At 38.7% G+C, this 14,301-nt stretch overlaps 2 protein-coding genes across 4 annotated transcripts in view; one reads left to right on the forward strand and one right to left on the reverse strand.

Moving 5' to 3' along the window:
- Positions 1-14,301, reverse strand: part of LOC117983752 (transmembrane protease serine 9-like) — a 267,133-nt gene that overhangs the window by 251,642 nt on the left and 1,190 nt on the right. Inside the window, exons 2-12 of the mRNA XM_034970371.2 lie at positions 12,935-13,018; positions 12,173-12,305; positions 11,065-11,264; positions 9,395-9,552; positions 7,351-7,611; positions 5,590-5,713; positions 4,461-4,597; positions 3,139-3,341; positions 2,325-2,488; positions 1,886-2,021; positions 961-1,196 (exon numbers count right to left, since the gene is read on the reverse strand). Of these exons, the coding sequence (XP_034826262.2) occupies positions 961-1,196; positions 1,886-2,021; positions 2,325-2,488; positions 3,139-3,341; positions 4,461-4,597; positions 5,590-5,713; positions 7,351-7,611; positions 9,395-9,552; positions 11,065-11,264; positions 12,173-12,305; positions 12,935-13,018 (1,836 nt within the window). The remainder of the gene's footprint in view (positions 1-960; positions 1,197-1,885; positions 2,022-2,324; positions 2,489-3,138; positions 3,342-4,460; positions 4,598-5,589; positions 5,714-7,350; positions 7,612-9,394; positions 9,553-11,064; positions 11,265-12,172; positions 12,306-12,934; positions 13,019-14,301) is intronic.
- Positions 1-14,301, forward strand: part of mim (missing-in-metastasis) — a 142,019-nt gene that overhangs the window by 93,295 nt on the left and 34,423 nt on the right. The gene's annotated exons all lie outside the window — the stretch shown is intronic.

Raw genomic sequence — 14,301 nt, forward strand, 5'->3', positions numbered from 1 at the left:
CGGGCTAACCTGGAAGGGGTATGGCAGTTTTATTAAACCCATGCCCATTTGGTTTCTACACGGCATCATACCGGAACGCTATATCGCTTGGCGGCATGGTAAGGTGCTAACTAGCCACGGCCGAAGCCTCACACCAGACCAGAAAAAATTTAGAAATTACAAAATCCCAAATTTCCCCTGCCAGGAATCGAACCCGGGACCTCCCACTGAAAAGACCACAGCATTCACCACTGCGCCAGGGAGATCGTCAAAAATTAGCTGCATACAAACCGATTAGAAGTTTGGGTTAGATAAATACTGCCATATTCCTTCTGCATTGTCATTTATCACTTGTCTCGTCTTATCTTCCCATTCTTATATATAGCCTTTAAGCTATCTGTTTATTTCAACCCACTGAAATTACCTATTCTACAAATATGCTAGAAGAGCTGTGCCATACAAAATGGCAGGTATTTTTTGTACCGATTCGAAGCGCCCGCGCCCCACCGAGAGTACTAGGGATTAAAATTGACACTTCTTGTCAAATGGTCTTCGTGTTGTCACTATGTTGATAGATGCCAAGAATTTGGAAGTACTACTACGTATGTCTCATCACTGACATTATTTCCGAGTACGCTCACATGACGCTCACTACTGTTATCAGTGCCAAAATGTCAAAAATCAAGTTGCTTCAAAAACTGGTCGGCAATATAATTTAGCGTATATTGCTGGTATAATGCATACAAAATGAGCAATCACGCGCGATTTGGACTTTGTGTCAACTGTCATGTCAAAAGTACGATTTAGTCCTTATTTTAAAGTTGTACCGTACTTTTCACATGACAGTTGGCACAAAGTTAAAATGCCGCGTGAGAACTCTTTTTGTACGGAATATACCTATTAGTATTTAGTAGATGTAGTGTTGTGACCTCTTCTTCTATAGGTTGTAGGAGAAGAAAAAGTACTTATAAAACCACTAACCGGTAAAGTTGACCATCTCAGCAAGCCTAAACAAGGCGATATCGTTAGGATAGACTGTATAATTTTGGGAAAGTGGTTCGTATTTTGGGTGGACGAAATAATTTGTAATAGGTATTAGGACGTCACCATCCGTGCATTGCTTTTGTTTCTCGTCCTTCGACAGCTGCACACAATCAGGTCCACTGTTTGCAGTGTTGTATTCTCCGAGCACAACATACAGATCTTGAAATGAATGCCTGGTGAAATTAATATGCATATAAATTAGCTTTAGCTAGCTATAGCTTAGATATTGGCTTCCTATTCAAGGGATCCGACGCTTGATCACTGGCACGCACCTCTAACTTTTCTAAGTATTAATCAATTAAAGATCACTTGTTTCAATGGTGAAGGAAAACATCGTGAGGCAACTTGCATGTCTGAGAATATCCTAAAATGTTTTCAAAAGCATGTGAAATCTAACAATGCGCACTTGATCAGCAAATGGACTCTGGCCTAAACCCTTCTCATTCTGAGAGGAGAACGTACTCTATAGTGGACCAACGATTGGTTTAGCTGATGATTATAAAGCTGTAGAGAAGTGTTCTGTCTTTGCGTTGAAATTATTATTATCTATCTGATGCCCGTGACTTTGGGGACTTTGCTCCGGTGAGGACTATATCCAAGCAAAAAATCGATCTGTTGGTCTGTTGCGGCGTGATTGAAGGATAAACCAACAAACAAACTCACTTTCGCATTTATATACACGGAAAAACGTAGTTAGGTACGTAACAAGTTCAAGGTGCATAGAGTGATACAGATTATGATATTTTTGGCAGATTATAGAAAAATGAGTTTGTTGTTTAAAATCACAGACTTCCACAGTAGTACGCTTCACAAATCGCTATAAGCGGAAAAGCCTAGAGGCTTGCCATTAACGTATACTTACGGCTCTATGACGCAGTGCGCTGCTGTTAGAACGTATCTGTTACTTATTAAAGATCCTCCACAAAGGAATCCTGAATGTTTAGTAGACTTGATTAAAGCTAGCCAAGGATACTGATAGATAGTTGCGTCTTGACCACCTGCAATACATATTAAACACGTTATTGCCAATATTTCTTACTAGCTTTAAAATAAATCAACCAAATGACGGGGGTGGGGGCATTATTCTGCGCAAGTCTAGCCGTGAAAAGTAACTGATTTCACACACCTTCACATTTATTGCCTGCTCTACACTATAGTTTCGACTTTCTGACTCGACGTGCACGCGTCGTGCAAAAATCTATGTCGGCACTACAACGCGACGCAGAGCAACCATACCATACTTCTACTAACTTACAAGTTTGTTTTGTTATTTGAGAGAGAAATTGGTGAACTGAACTTACCCAGAATTTTGTTTCCGTCGAGAACTTCTATCCCACAACACGGTCTCTCAAGGGTCGATTCTTGTGGTTTTGGTGGGAACTCCGAAGGTGTACATACATCATCGAATCTCGTACTTATTTCTCGCTTGTCGCAGCATACGTTAATAATATCGGGGCCGCTGCATCTTATCACACAAGAGAGTATAGTTTAAAACAACATAAAGTACAACACAAAACCCGACTATGAGCCTCACTCAGTGCCGCAAAGTGACCGCGTGGAGGCAGCGCGGCTGCAACGCTGCGGCTGCGCTACTTTGTAAATCTATATAATTTCGATCGATGAACTGACCGTCCGCGTCATCCAAAACGCATGACACCATAGCCGCCATGTTAATTCCGACTGTGACGTCACATGAATTGAAATTGTAATGTATTTCACAGAAAACACCGTTGCTTACCAATCCGTGTGACATCGTGACAGCTCATAAACTTAAAAAGATGGCGGGTAGCGTTTTCGCGGCGAAATTTGAAATGCATTTAAATGCATTGTTATTGCACTTATCGTTGGAATTTTAAAACTTAAACTTTATTTATTTTAAACTTTAGGGTCAATTTAAGACACTTTTCAAAAAAGCGTAAAATACCCTATATTGTGCCTGGCGATATTTTTGCCGCGATTGTGGTCTGGTTGTGGTTGCGGCATGTCTCATAGCGAAATTCTTTTAAGCGAAACTCCCGTGGCCCATACTCTATACTAGCACCCGGTAGACTCTACAAATACTGATTTATCTTGGCAAATGAAATTATACTCGATCAAAAAATATTGCGAATTTACCTTATCTCTTCAATATCTTGCAAATCTTTAATTTTCATGGTAAATGATCGTAGTATTAAATCACACGATTTTAAAGGAACGCATGAACCATATTTAAATTTTCCCTGTATTGTGTGACATGTAGGGTAGATCATTAAATCAGGTGAAACCGTAGTGGTTGTAGTGCTTGTAGTGGTTGTAGTGGTCAATAATGGGCAGCACACCTGTAAAAAGGTTTTTATATGTATACCTAATACAGACTAGAGCTACTTCATACAGTCGGTCATCCAGCGGGACACAAGAGGGCGAGACGGGCGAGGAATTACCGACCGTTTGGATCAGAAGTTCGGGTATGTATAATACGCGACAGGTTGAAATGGCAATCGGGAAGGGAACGTCCCGCACACCCGCACATACCCCACGCTAACTCGGTGCGGGTGAGCGCGGGTGACGTACACGTGTCCGAGGCGTCCCCCCGCCTCATACCCCAATTGCCATCTCAATCTTTCGCCAATTACATATTCTGTGCTTTCGCGGACTAGACCTTTAGCGGGCTCGTCCACAATCATTAAAGGCCTCTGTAAGTATTTACATTGTGCGTATACCTATATTCTGTCTGAAAATAAAACACAAATTTTCAGGGATATTTTTTATAGTAATTATAATATGTTGTTGCAGAAAAATTCACTACCACTCGTAGTAAATATTGAAATCATATTTTGCGGTGTCGACTTATACGATATCTTAGTTTTAGTTTCTTTTTACTTAGTTTTTTTTTCATGAATTTCATGAGTTCATACATACTAATGCGGAATACCCCGCATGCGTTGCAATGTAACACACGCGCCACCTGTTGTACGTTCATGGTACTATGTCAGAAACCTTCACGGAAGCCTCAACAACAACTGTACAAATTTTCAACTCGATTGTATGAATTTTGAGCGAACGCGTAGATAACCAACAGACAGACGGACGAACATCATTTTTATCGGTAGGTAGGTACTATAAAATGATAGAAATTTCATCATTTTGTGAATCATTTTCATCATTTTGTATCATCACATTGTTATTTAGTCAATGCCATGTTTAATCATAGAGAACAAGATGATGCCCGCGACTTCGTCTACGTGTCATTTTTCAGGTCTTTAACCATAGCCATCCAAAAAAATCACGTTAATCCGTTGTTCCTGCGTTGCGCCGTGATTAAAAGACAAACCAACAAACAAACACATATTTATACATTAGGTAGTAGTTATGATTTATTGATATATTCTTATTCGATTTTCTGGATCCTAGAGTGAACAAATTGACGGGAGTAAGTCAGTAATTAATTAGGTATCTACCTTAGGCTCTTTTTCCACCCATCCACAATGGTACTTCGTTAGAGTGACCCGATCAGTTTGTGTGAGTGGTATGAGCTCTGGGCATTCAGATATTAATTTGCACTGACCCCTTTCTTGTTTTGGCGTGTGGCAGACATCTGATAAAAAATCCATAGAAGAAAATTGTTATAAGTTACCAACGAACTTTTTAATCATTGAGTCGCTGTAATTATTTCTATTTGAGGTTCGGTTGAACTTCACACGATACAGATTGACTTTTCCCAATGAATGCGAGAATATTAGCAAAGGCCCACTGACGCAGTGAAGTGGCGGCGAGGCGCTGCTACTATTTTCTTATCAACTGAAGCTAAGCCTTTACTTTTACATAAGGCTGAAATTGTTGTAATGAAAATGAATGACCACGCAAAACGCAGGTCGCAGAGGCAGAGGTGAGAGTCCAGCCAGCTCTCGTCCATATCAGTGTTCAGCTGGCAATCGCCTCTACTAGACTACGTAAGCCCTTTAGTTAAACAATATTCACAATTAATAGATTTTTTGTCATGACGAATGTTTGTGAATATTACGCCTAAACCATTAGAATTGAGGAGTTCACAATCGCCTCTGGTTGGCCGGCATTCTCTCATTATTGACCAAAATGCATTGTTGCAACAAGTATACCATAGAATCACCTAATCAGAACAATTAAGATTGTACCAGTGATTGATGCAGCTTTTTTGCAATCGACCAGCTGTACCTCGGGATTCAATGATAAAGTCATTTGGAAGCTTTGGCACCTTCACTTTAATTTCACTACTAGTCTACAGTCCATGCTCCTAACTCTTCCTTCCTTCCTTAAGGAGTGAGGAAATAGAACTGAATCCAAAGATTATTTGAATGTTATATTTTCATTTGTCATGGGAACGAAATTTATGTGAAAGTAGTTGAAGTTATTTAAAAGGTAATTTTGTACGAGTCATTAAGTATAGGTAACTTCGTTTAGGAAACTGAGAAAATTTTCTGAACTATCAAAACCAAAAAGATTTATTTAAACGGTTCATTAGGATCACTGATATTGTCAACTACTATAGATTTAGGATAGTTTGCTTTGCTATAAAAACGTTTTGATAATTTAAGAGTAAAGAAAACGTACCTTCCTGACCGCATACTGTGTGTATTATGATCGCAATTTGAAAAGCTAATTTCACAACTAAATCCATTTGTCTGGATCGCACGTCCACTGTTTGCGATATCACTGTGTCACTGACTGAGCTTTGCTTATCGCGGACTTTGTTTTATGTTACCTATAATATTTCTGTAGGTAATTAGCTATATCTATAACGTTTCAAATTTTGGGTTCGACAGGAACTCGGATATCTGTTTGGTATGAATATGTAATAATAGAAAAATACGCAACTTTCCAAATTCCAATTAGGTCTAGTGTCAATCTAACAAGGAAAATTCCAATTAAAAATATAATATGCGGACTACAATATATTATAGTCCGCATATTATATTTTTTGTAGGAATTTTCCTTGTTAGATTGACACTAGACCGAATTTTTATATTTTACGGATTATAGCAAAAATCCCTGTTGTTCCTTGTGTATTTAGTGTTCACCGAGCGCTGGAGTACCAAAACAGAACGAAAGCGCATTGCCAATAGGGGAGTCCGCACTAACCGGCTAATTTTAGAAGATTTCTTTTTGTATTGTTTCCATTGAGAATCGTGGCTCGATATGCCTATGATATGATATCAGCTACGTGGATGGCATGGATGGCAGATAGGCGTGTCGACCGCTTCTCTCATCTGATCTGACCAAACGTCTCGGGCAACGTCTGCGAGATCGCTTTCCTCCGATCTTACTAGAGACTATGAGTTTTCCAATATAGCTGACATTCTTGTAATATAACCGAAGTATTCAAAGGTTTCCGCATACATATGTTAGATAGACTCATTTGAGTTTTTGGTTAGCTTAGTAGCCTAGTATTGGGACGTTGGGTCTGTTTGGTCCACGATATATTAAATCATTAAGCATATATCTCCAACGTCACTTCTCAAAGGCGTCTCTTTTTCTATCGGTAGCTTTAAGAGTCCGAGACTCAGCTCCGTGTAGAAATAAGGAAAACACAAAGAACATGTTCTTGTGTATCCAATTCTAGAAAACTGTGACATGGCGCTCTTTGCTTTCGCAACCACCTTTGTTACTCATATTGGAGCCCAGGTAAACGAAATCTTCAACCATTGAATTACACCCATCTAGCTATTGTAGGCTCCAGAAATGTAGATGATTTTTTATTTATTTATAGACTAGCGCTTGGCTGCAATCAGACCTGGTGGCAAGTGATGATGAAGCATAAGGATAGAGCGCGCTTGCCTAGAAGATGCCTATTTACTCTTGACTTTAAGGTACCCATATTAAAATTAAAGGGCAAAACTAATGCTAGAACTTCCACGGCTTGGATATGGAACGCCTCCAGCCTGTGTTCTAGCCTGGAAGAGCGTGCCATATCGTAGCGGCTCGAATTATTAATGAGGAGGCAAATCGTTTCGTACGTATCCGTATAACTTCAACTACGTAGGTATGGGTGCAGAACTTGGCCATGCCTTGCAGTATTAGATATTCTTCTAGAGCTAATTGGCGATGCCTTGCAGTATTGCATATTTTTCTAGAACTAATTGTCTTTTGTATCTTTTCAACATAGTTTGGTACAAAAGAAGATTTGGACGAGGAACAAATCTGGTTTATAGAAATCACCCTATAACCTGCGAGAGAGAGAGATTTACTTAAAACAACAAGTGAGTTTCATTCATTTTTATTACATTTCTTACCACTTTGCTTTTTGAAACAAAAAAGGTAAGTATAGATAGGTATTATCACAATATCATTGACGATCTTAAAATTAGAGTTTTAGGAGGAAGTAACGCTTTGGATCCAAGGCAGATAGGAGTAAACTCTGGTATAGACGCTGGGAACACCCTCTCTACCGCAAGGCACCGGTCCAAAGCTCACTATCCCCTCTAAACTATATCGACCATTTTGTTCAGACATCAAAGGACCTCCGCCATCGCCTCTGCAGGAGTCGAGGTCTTTCTCACCACCCGCGCAGATATGAGTGTCACCGATTTTGGATGCCAATTGATTTAATTTTGACCGGTAAATTTCTTGACATCTCTGAAAAGTTGAAAATTTGCTGTGAGGTTTAAAATTGATTTCATATAATCAGCATCGCATTTTAGAAAAAAAATTAAGAATCTGACTTCTGCCGAAAAACCTCTATCAGACCAATCTCACTTCTTAGAAAAGATGAATCAATAAACTGGTCAAAGGAACAATCTCTTTCCTATAATCGTTAGTCGATTATAAGTGTCGAAGTAGAAGAACTATATTTTTTACATTCTGGAAGCACCCCGCTGTATCTGAGTATTTCTTTGACAGTTTCGACGCAACTGTTGAGCGCTAACTTATTGCTCCTTTCTCGTTTCTGTAGAATTTTCAGCATTGAAAAATATTTTGCGGTCGGTACGGGCCTTGTGACCTAATCTAAGGTCAGCTTCAGCGCACTTCTGATAATTTTATAGAAAACTAGTGACCCGCCTCGGCTTCGCACGGAACAATTTTCGTAGGGATGATATAGCCTATGTCACTGAGAAATAATGCAGCTTTCTACTGGTGATTTTTTTTCAAAATCAGTTCAAGTAGTTTCAGAGATTACCCCCCTACAAACAAACTATACCTCTTTGTAATCTACACTAATATTATAAAGAGGAAAACTTTGTTTGTTTGTTTGTTTGTTTGTTTGTTTGTTTGTTTGTTTGTTTGTTTGTACTGAATAGGCTCAAAAACTACTGGACCGATTTTAAAAATTCTTTCACCATTCGAAAGCTACATTATCCACGAGTAACATAGGCTATATTTTATTTTGGAAAAAAATAGGGTTCCGTAAGATATTTGGGTTTTTCGGACACAAGGTGTAAAAAATCAACCAGAAAAGTTACTTATTTTGCGTACGCTGCCTAAACTATAAAAGATAGAACCATAAAATGTTCTAATTAATTGTAGATCTTATAAATATCTACAAAAAAGTCCGCGACACACTATACCCATCTATGTCGAGTGAGGCACAGCAACCATTTTTTTATTTAAAAATCTTGAATTTTTTTTGGACTACATTTAAACGCGTTTATTTTACTCATGCTATTAATCCTTATCAAAATAAATGATTTCATCACTAAGAACAGTTTATGGAGATAATATTTGGTCTTTGAATGATTAAAATTGGACGTTTGGTTTTGAAGTTATGGCGAAATTAAAATATTACGATTTCTGCTGCACGGCCCGTTGTCTACACTATATAATATTATAAAGAGGAAAACTTTGTTTGTTTGTTTGTTTGTTTGTTTGTTTGTACTGAATAGGCTCAAAAACTACTGGACCGATTTTAAAAATTCTTTCACCATTCGAAAGCTACATTATCCACGAGTAACATAGTATTATATAAAGAGGTAATGTCGTTAAGTTTGTTTGTAGGGGGTAATCTTTAGAACTACTGAACCGATTTTAAAAATTCTTTCACCAGTAGAAAGCTACATTATTCCTGAGTGATAAAGGCTATACGGGATCTTTAAAAACCTAAATCTACGCGGGCGAAGCCGCGGGGATCAGCTAGTATTAGTATAAAAGTATAGATCATAGTCCCAACAGAAAATGTTTACTTACTAGATGATGCCCGCGACTTCGTCCGCTTGGATTTAGGTTCTTAAAATCCCGTGGGAACTCTTTGATTTTCTGGGATCAAAACGAGCGTGTGTCCTTCCCCGGGATGCAAGCTATCTTTGTACCAAATTTTATTGAAATCGGGTAGACTGATGGGCCTTGAAAAGTTAGCAGACATACGGACAAACACACGCTTTCTTATTTATAATATTTAAAAAAAAGTATGGATGAAGTTCTTTACCTTCAATGGCACGTAAGGCAGTTCTACGTAATGTTTCACTACATCGTCTTCATGAGTGCTCTTGGGTCCGCTGCCCCAGCCTGCGTTGATCAGTCGCAGCCCATCGGGCGGTAAAGTTGTAATGTCCGACGATGGTAGGCAGATCGGGCGAATAAATTCTGAAAATTAAATGGCACCTAATAATAATTACAGACGGTAGACAGGCGGACGGAAATCTGAACTTTGAAACATCCACAAAATATTTGTCTGTCTGTTTATTACCTACTTTTTAATGGGACTGAAGTTAAGTATTAAAGCTATAAAGAAAGCTTGCGTGTAGGTATGTATGGCAATCGGGGTATGAGGCGGGTAGACGCCCCGCACACCTGTGCGGATATGCGGGGCGTCCCCACCCCGATTGTATCTCGACCTGGCGACCTTTAAATTATCGATTATACTAAAAAAGCACGTCAAATGATTGTGACGTCACATGCCAGTATTTCATTGAAATAAGCGCGTGTTTTGACGTTTGATAAAAAATACTGTAGGGCGATTGTCTAAAACCTGCATCAATCATTATTACAATCTCAATTGTTCTGATTGGTTGAATTTGTGCGATTCTTGTTGCAACAATGCATTGTGGCCAATAGTGAGCGAGCATTAACCAATCAGAGATAATTGCGATCGTGACATTGTAGCTGTCAAACAACCGCGGTAGGGCCACTGATTTGACTAGTTGTCAAATACAGGATTTATTAAATTTTTTGTAACGCGAAAATGTTAATTAATTTCCTTAACTTTTAAGAGTAGGTAAGGTATTATTATCAATTTTAGGCTTTTTAAGATAACTTCTAGATTTGACCAGTAATAGTAATGTCATCAAGTACTTACAAGGTTAAATGTCGGGTTTTTTTAAATTGGTTACGATTATAAACATATAATTGATAACAAGAATAATAACTGGAACTATTAAAATGTTTTGCATATGGATGTTTAATATTAAAACTATTTTTCACTTCACATGCTCGTAAAGTTCTTCTTTATGCTAGCTCTAAGCGAACTGTTTCGTTCATAAAGTGTTTAAAGGTAAGCAAGAATCTATCTGATGACACATGCATGACACAAAAAATTGTAAGTATGGAAGTTCTATAGGTACTAGGTAGTGCCAGTAATATTTTCCATAAAAGTGCACTTATGATGAGGTTATTATAGATCTCCCTACCTGTAAACCTCATCATAAGCAATTTTGTAACGAGGTTGTATAGGACTCCCGACCTGAGACCTATACATTATACAACCTCACTACAAAATTGCTCAAATTTCACTTTAAATTTTAACTAAATATAGGTACTTATTATCATAATGGGGCCGATTCTCTTGTACACAATCTCTAAACTAAACTAAATTAACAGGTCTAAATCTAGTGCTATCCTTTACCGCAAGCAACATTATGAAAGGGATAGCAATAGATTTAGACGTGTCATGTTAGTTTAGTTTAGAGATAGTGTACAATGGAATTAGCCACACTATTATTGTTAAATTTCCTCGCAAACGAATTGAAAAGCTGAGTGTACAACTCGGTCATAAAACCCATCTTATCCTCGACATAAATATGTATCTGCCGTCGCCGAAGTCTCGGATAAAATGTTGTTTTATGCCCTTGTTGTACAATATACTATGTATTTGCTTACCGTTGTATGGTACTCTTTCAGCAAGTTTAATAATAGCGATATCATGTCCATGGAAATTCGGTCGTGCGAACTCTGGATGAGCAATGACCAATCCTATCGGAATGGTGAGGGCGCCACCGGTGCACTTCTTCTTGCCATTTACGTGGAGGCAATCTGGGCCTGAGTTCGTTTTGTTGAATTCGCCTAGGCGAACATTTTTCCTGTGACGAAAAAATTACGTTAATTGGTTTTCAAACACACAAGACGTATGTTCATACATATCATGGACTAAACCTTCCTTATTTTATAAAAACTGAAAGTTTCTGTGCGTAGTGTCCCCAACACTGGGAGGAACGTCTGTTTGGATGTTTGTTTGGATCATGGTGGCTTTGGGATAACAGGTAATAAAGGTGTACAAACCATGGCAACCCCCTGCAAGACACCCTTAAGTTTAAAAAGTTTAATGCTTTCTGCCAGGGGGTTGCCACGACACAAAGTGTTTGGCAATGCATGACGTGATTTCTAATACTATTCTGAAGTAAATAAAAAAAATTGACTTAAGATTTTTTACATCTTTATTGCGTTATCTCCCCAAGCCACCGTGATCCAAACAAACACCCAAACAAATGTTCCTCCCAGTGTTGGGCACTATACGCAGAGAAACTTTCAGCTTTTATAAAATAACGAAGATCTGGCACGTGCTGCCTCTCTCTCATGTCCATATCCAAACTAATTTAAAATTATTGCGAAAGTGTATCTTACTGTCTATCTATCTGTGTCTGTCTGTTTACTTTCACGGTGTAATCTACACCCCGTAGAGGTACATAGTCTATTTTTTCTTTCGAAAATCTAAATAAAACATATAAATATTGTGACATGAGTTTATGCCATGTTTCAATCAGTTTACACGTGTAAAGTTAAAGGCCAGTAAATAAAGCCGTTTTTTTTGGTCAACCTCGCACTCAATTTCTGATCCAATTTTTTTTAGGTGTTTTTTAGTGCGAGGTTAGATGCACTATTAAGTGGCTTATTAGTTAACTTGAAATGTTACACTAGCATCTCTGAACTAAACTGTGGACAGTGTAAATTGACTGTGAAGTTGTAAAACAGCCTCAACATGCAAACTTACGGGGCATGATAAAGACACTGGGCTGCAGTCAGCACGTGTCGGGAACTTATTAGGACGCCTGTACAAGTGATTCTGCCTGCATTGTGTTCTATGAGTGCAAGCCAAGGGAACTGGTTCAAAGCTGCATCTCCACCTATAATCATTACTTTTTTTTAAGAGTGTCTGTCTCGTGTCTTATTCATCACTAGCTTATGCTCATGACTTCGTCCGCGTGGACTACACAAACTTCAAACCCCTGTTTTCCTCCTTTAGGGGTTGAATTTTCAAAAATCCTTTCTCAGTGGATGTCTACGCCATAATAGCTATCTGCATGCCAAATTTCAGCCCGATCCGTCCAGTAGTTCGATCTCTGCGTTGATAGATCAGTCAGTCAGTCAGTCAGTCAGTTTTTCCGTCTATATAATATAATACATATAGGTGTTCTGCAGGATTAAGGTTAAGACTAAACCCAGTGCGCCGGCCAGTCCATAATGAAATCGTAAATTTTGCAAGTACGTACGCACGATGTACCTACTTCCTTATTATGAGGACGAGAATATTAATAATAACGTAATAAAAATACGAATATAAAATTATCACGCAGTAGAAAAATGAGTTTTTTAAATCAACCATTAAGGGTTGGAAAATATGGCTCTTTACTCTTAACGACAACTGTTTGTACTTTGCCAATAAAATCAAATTGCTAATAAAATCTGATCGTTCCATTATCATCATCGATTTATAAATGTATTCATAAGATGATTCAATAAAACTTGTACTTACTTGTTTCTCGATGGTCATCGGACAGATCGACGCCACAACACTGTTTAGTAGGGTCAGGAAGATTGTCTGTTTGTCCACAGGTATCTGTAATAATATAATTAGATATGTGAAATACTTAGGTTCAATCTCCTAATATACCTAATGCGTTTCTTCTTAAGCTGCCTCAATAGAGGTGCGATACCATCCAGTCCAAAATTGAAGCGTGTTAACCTGGCAGTTGGAAGCGGTATGACAGGTTGAGAATGGATCTGTAAAAACGAACACCCATTGTAGTGCGTTTTTTTTCTGAAGTCGTGTCCATACCAATTCAAATTTGTTTAGTGCATCGTGTTGTGCATCTGACGCTTTTATAGCTGCTGTGGATGTGTCTTAAAGATTACAATGCTTAAAACAAAGTGAGACGGCACGGCGCGGCGCGGCGGTCAAGCGCAAACCTGTTGTTATCAATAAAAACTTGAGATCTGGTTTTGCTTTCATAGTTTTATGCTGTTGAATCGCGAGCGTACATTATCCTGTTCCCTAGGTACCTTTATACATATTCATGCTTTAAATGGTCGACATTAAAATATTATAATGTTCATCCTAATTGGTATTTAAATGACGGCCAATAACAATCATGCAACAGCAGCATTGTCATTAAATTGATGACTTGATGGGCGCATTGAGTAACCGGTTTTTATTGTATAGGATCTAATAGAATATGATACGAAGTGTTTAACATTCAGGAGTGTATTGAGGTTAGGACGTCCGCCTTCTAATCGGAGGTCGGGGGCTCGATCCCGGGCACGCACCTCTAGCTTTTCAGAGTTACGTGCGTTTTAAGTAATTAAATATCACTTGTTTTAACGGGGAAGGAAAACATTGTGAGGAAACCTGCATGCCTAAGAGTTCTCCATAATGTTCTCAAAGGTATGTGAAGTCTACCAATCCGCACATGGTCAGCGTGGTAGACTATGGCCAAAACCATTCTCTCTGAGAGGAGACCCGTGCCCTGTAGTGAGCCAGCGATGGGTTGATCATGATGATGATTGAGGATTCACAGTATAAAACAGGACCGCTTTTTAGAGTCATTGCGTACTGTCGACGAGTCGTTGTTACTTTCTGTGGGGTTTAAATCTTAAACGGGTGTTTACGCACTGTCGACTATAATTATAGTCAATCAGATACCTATATTCTTAGTCGACGTGAGACTTAAGTCACTTGTGCGCAAAGGCTTTTGATCAGGTGGTTGACGTTCCATCTGTCGCAGGTTATTCCTGCTGACAAATCCTGCTTCCTGACGTATCCAAGCAAAAGAATGAAGAAGAAATGAAGAAACAAGAGCGGATAACGATGCTGAGCCGATTGTGATAGCTGGAATCCAAATA

The sequence above is a fragment of the Maniola hyperantus genome, chromosome 7 (genome assembly GCF_902806685.2).
Source record: "Maniola hyperantus chromosome 7, iAphHyp1.2, whole genome shotgun sequence".
Taxonomy (NCBI): domain Eukaryota; kingdom Metazoa; phylum Arthropoda; class Insecta; order Lepidoptera; family Nymphalidae; genus Maniola; species Maniola hyperantus.